At 43.2% G+C, this 4,275-nt stretch overlaps 1 protein-coding gene across 1 annotated transcript; it reads right to left on the reverse strand.

Annotated features, from left to right (window-relative positions):
* Nucleotides 1–232: 232 nt before the first annotated feature.
* LOC125529661 (denticleless protein homolog) lies at nucleotides 233–3,696 on the reverse strand. Its single transcript, XM_048694081.1, has 16 exons — nucleotides 3,601–3,696; nucleotides 3,414–3,522; nucleotides 3,251–3,315; nucleotides 3,101–3,139; nucleotides 2,892–2,988; nucleotides 2,710–2,806; nucleotides 2,532–2,598; nucleotides 2,375–2,451; nucleotides 2,127–2,205; nucleotides 1,965–2,047; nucleotides 1,788–1,872; nucleotides 1,623–1,691; nucleotides 1,469–1,536; nucleotides 1,336–1,384; nucleotides 676–1,134; nucleotides 233–583 (listed from the first exon to the last, which is right to left on the reverse strand). The coding sequence occupies exons 1-15, from the start codon at nucleotides 3,694–3,696 to the stop codon at nucleotides 751–753; spliced, it is 1,464 nt and encodes a 487-aa protein (XP_048550038.1). The 3' UTR covers nucleotides 233–583; nucleotides 676–750.
* Nucleotides 3,697–4,275: the final 579 nt, after the last annotated feature.

Consider the following 4,275-nt stretch of genomic DNA (forward strand, 5'->3'; position numbering starts at 1 on the left):
ACCATAAGTCCAGATTGATATGTTCTTTTGCAAGCTCCAAAGGCATTAAAAGATTGCAGGTTTCATGCATTTAATTCAAACAAGTAAAAATATATTTCTTAATAATTCCGGCCATGCCAAAATAATCTCCATTATTGACCATGGCCCATGGATCATTTTATAAGCTGACCAACATTGGCCAGCCTAAAGGCAAACAATATATGACATTGCTATGCACAGCACAGAACTCATGGAAGGCGTTATAGCCAGGAACCAACCACAAGTCCAAATTCCTTTACTCTCATGTTCAAAGAGATAATTGTCAACATTGATTTTTACTAGATCATTCTTTAATTACTAACAATGCACTAGGGAAATCTCACAGAGATCTCTTTAATTTTGTTACTAATAACAAGATTTCCTCAAGTCACAACCTAACAAGCTCAATGAGGAAATAAAATGCAAAGAGAAAAGGCAGATGGTTTTAACAATATATATCATGTACAACGGCACTTCATCAGATCAATCATCAGCATATGACCAGATCAGCAAGACAGGGATTTTCCAAAAGTTGCAGGTCCCGGAACCGCTGAACAAGCTTGGCCTGCGTAGAAGAAAAATTGAGAGTAATGAGTTAGCATGCCAAACTGTCAATTAGCAGCAGAGTAAGTTCTTGCAGAAAAACAAGATTCTCACCATAAGTTAGGAAAGCTCCTCAGGGCAGCTCAGAAGAATCCATGATACTGTCTTATTTGTCAGAAAGTTTTGACTTCAAGATGTGCTGCTGCCAAAGTAGTCACGGATAGTTTTCCTTTTCAGCGAAGGCGGTGGGTTCAGGACTGAAGAGGGACTGCTCATTTGAGCTCCTGGGCTGTTCCTAGTATCCAAGGCCTCCTCCCGAAATACCGAAAAGGCTCTCTTTTTCGCAGACTCAGGCGTGCCAAACTCCAGTACTCTTGGCCGGAGGGGTGAGTGTGAACCGGTTGGCAATTCACTGCCAGCACTGGTGCAGGCTGCTACATCTCTTGAACTAGTCGCTCGCTCATGGCTAGCCGATCTTGGGCAGTCGATGTTTGGAGCAGTTACCCTCTTACGGATGACTGTTGGGGAACTAATGTTGGTGCAGTCTATTTTCTTGGTGTTCCATACACGAACCTGATGCACAGAACAAAGTGTCAGGCTGTCAGTAGCAGTTTTCAAGTTCCTAACCAAACTCTTGTTCTTTCCATTTGTAGATTAGATGACAACAAATATTATAGATGCCCCTAATCATGGTGAGATGACTGGGTTCATTTTGTTGTAGTGTTTGACAAGGCAACTTTAAGATGAAACTTGTAAACTTTTAACAAGACTCACCGTGGAATCATCAGATGATGATACTATCTTTCCAACCTCCAAAGAGCACCTGAAATTGCAAAATTGGCATTGCAACATGAGCACTATGGTAACAGTAAGACATTAAGAAGTAGCCATTCTGGATAGATCATACCAGTCAACTGAAGTGACTTCACCCTCATGGCCTTTCAGAACTATAGGCCCATTTTCAGGCTGATCCACCTACATAAGTGAGAAGGAATTAGCAATTTAACATGAATACAGTGTATGAAATGTAAAAGAAAAGGTAATAGGAATGCAACAAATACCTGCCACAAGTAAACATTGCCATTGCTCGAACCGCCTAAAATATGAGTCCCATCAGGACTAATAGCAGACTGTATTCAAGCACCAAAGCAGGTGTTAAATAAAACACATGAAAGAAACTAAGAATATGCAGCTGGAAGAGAAGGCTAAACCAGTTAGCTACTCACCTTGACAAAGAAAGACTCAATTTTGCTGCCAGTGTAAGTCTTTATTGGACCCTTGTCCATGTGGAGAGTACTATACAGATAGATCCTGAAATTGGAAAGCTTATGAAGTCAGAAGCAATTCCCTCCAGTGACATCAGTTTTTTGCAGTTCTGTGTAGTGGTCAAATATTATTCTCACCTGTGATCCATGCATGACGCAGCAATATACGCACCATACGAGTCTTGAGACAAGCAAGAGATCCCATGTGTCACCCCCTCCTTCTGAATGAAAGGATTCCCTGTTAGCCTTGAAACTGAATTACAAATGCATTCTGTTGCAATTTGCAAGCTGCTTGCTTACCGAAGGTTGTGCTGTTGATTGAGAGGTTTTGTTGGAGATGGGCGCTTTAAGGTTCCGTGTATCCCAAAATTTGACAACGCTGGAATACATTTTAAGAGTTAGATAAAATCAAACTACAGCAGAGGTGCATTGTATTAAAAGTGGTGCGTTCATAATTGAAACATGCCACTGGCATGCATAATTAGCCATGTAAACTATATTAACTTATGTAGTAAGTGCAGAATAAATAGGATGGGCCAACGCCTTACTTGTCTGCAGCACCAGAAGTAGCAATGGAGATATCGTCTTTCAGATACAGAACTGATGTGATGCTTGTTGAAGCTCCCTAAAGATGACCAATATCAGCAACTGAACCCACGGAAATGTACAGTCCCCAGCCAAAAAGATTCTATGCAAATTCAATACCTTTGCTCGAGCCCTTGTCCGATTCCTTCGCGTGGGACTGTGCGCTTCTTTGACAACAGCAGAAGACCTAACATGTAAAAACAGCTGAATTCAGCGAAAGATGCTACATTGCTACAGAAATTTGATGGTTGCAGTTAAAAAGGAGCATTTAGATTACAGTAGCCATTAGATGACATACATGAGGCATGCTTCACCATGGCCATTTGGGGTTTTGGGATCACATCTTAGATCCCAAAGTGCAAAAGAACCATCTCTTGAACCGGAAACAATAAGATCTGCATAGACAATAACAATGGAGTTCATGAACCTATGCAGACATGCCGCAAACTAAGTTAACCAAGTTCAAGATATACAACTGACCAGGATTTGAAGAATGGCATGACAATGACTTGACACTTCCAGTGTGCCCTGACAGCACACCAAGGCACTTCTTATTCTCTACGCTCCATATCTTTACCTGATACAGTACAGGCAATTACAGTGAGATTATGCACACAAAAAATCAGACCAATGATACATAGTTGGTGTTGTGAGAAATTAAATGAACTGATTGATCATGTTGTACTTACAGTTTGGTCGCCTGATGCAGTTAGTAATTGGGATCCCTCCTATATAAATGACATAATTCAGCGGTTAACTTTGCCAGAGACACACAAAAATACACTGCTGAGAGACAGAGAAAACAGATGTAGTAGCATATTGCAGGCAAATGTGGCTACCTTGATCCAGCACACGTCAAAGATGGCATTGTTGTGAGCAACCCAATCGGACAGCCTCGTTTCAGCTACAAAAGAGCAAGATTTCAGATTGGAACTACCCAATTTTAGCACAAAATAGCCTAAATGCCAGTTAGTTAGATCAGAAGGGGGCACCGAAGCTAACCTGACTTCTCAATGGAGGAGGATCTGGAGGGGAGGCGGCGGCGGGGGTGGTAGATGGCGACATACCCGTCCTCGTCGGCGACCGCCAGAAGGCGAGAGATCTGCGGGACCTGTAAGGGGGAGGGGACGGATCAGCGCGCCGTCGCCGTCGGCCTCGCCAAATCTAACTAAGACGAGAGGAAACGAACCTTGCAGAAGGAGACGGCGAAAGGGATGGCGGGGTCGCCGGAGTGCTCGACGGAGATGAAGCTAGGTTTCTCGTCTGCTTGGGTGGACATTATCATGGGGATGGTGAAATCAGTATCATTTTCTGTGTTGTTGAATGGGGAAAAGCTAGAGCAGTTTAAACCCTCAAGGGGTATTCGACAGGGAGATCCGATCTCCCCCTACCTTTTCTTACTTGCAGCAGAGGGCCTATCGTGCCTTTTGAAGTCTAGTTCTCAGTCATCTGCGTTTGGTGGCATCAAGGTGGCCCCTACAACCCCAACTGTTAGCCATCTATTGTTCGCAGACAATAGCCTGTTGCTTTTTAAGTCAAGTGTGGAGGGAGCAGAGTTGGTATCAAACCTGCTGGGTACTTATTATGGAGCCTCGGGACAGATTGGAGTCTCGGGCCAGCTTTCTGTTTTCTTTAGCAGAGGTTGTCCAGATTCTCTTAAGTAAGGTGTCATGCAAAGACTAAATGTCCATAATGAATCTTTTGAGTGACAGATATTTAGAGCTGCCAACGGATGTCGGTCACTCAAAAATGGCACGTTCAAGTACCTTCGGGACAGAGTGTGGGAGAAAGTAAGAGGATGGATGCAGAAAATGCTTTCGGTTGGTGGAAAGGAAGTCTTCATCAAATCAGTCGCACAAGCGAT

The sequence above is a fragment of the Triticum urartu genome, unplaced genomic scaffold (genome assembly GCF_003073215.2).
Source record: "Triticum urartu cultivar G1812 unplaced genomic scaffold, Tu2.1 TuUngrouped_contig_5753, whole genome shotgun sequence".
Classification (NCBI taxonomy): Eukaryota; Viridiplantae; Streptophyta; class Magnoliopsida; order Poales; family Poaceae; genus Triticum; species Triticum urartu.

Coding starts and splice junctions, on each gene's coding strand:
- LOC125529661 (XM_048694081.1), bottom strand. CDS start 3,696: ATGATAATGTCCACCCAAGCAGACGAGAAACCTAGCTTCATCTCCGTC. Junction 2,206..2,374: donor ACTTCTGGTGCTGCAGACAA/GTAAGGCGTTGG, acceptor AATGTATTCCAG/CGTTGTCAAATTTTGGGATA. Junction 1,385..1,468: donor GAAGTCACTTCAGTTGACTG/GTATGATCTATC, acceptor TTGCAATTTCAG/GTGCTCTTTGGAGGTTGGAA.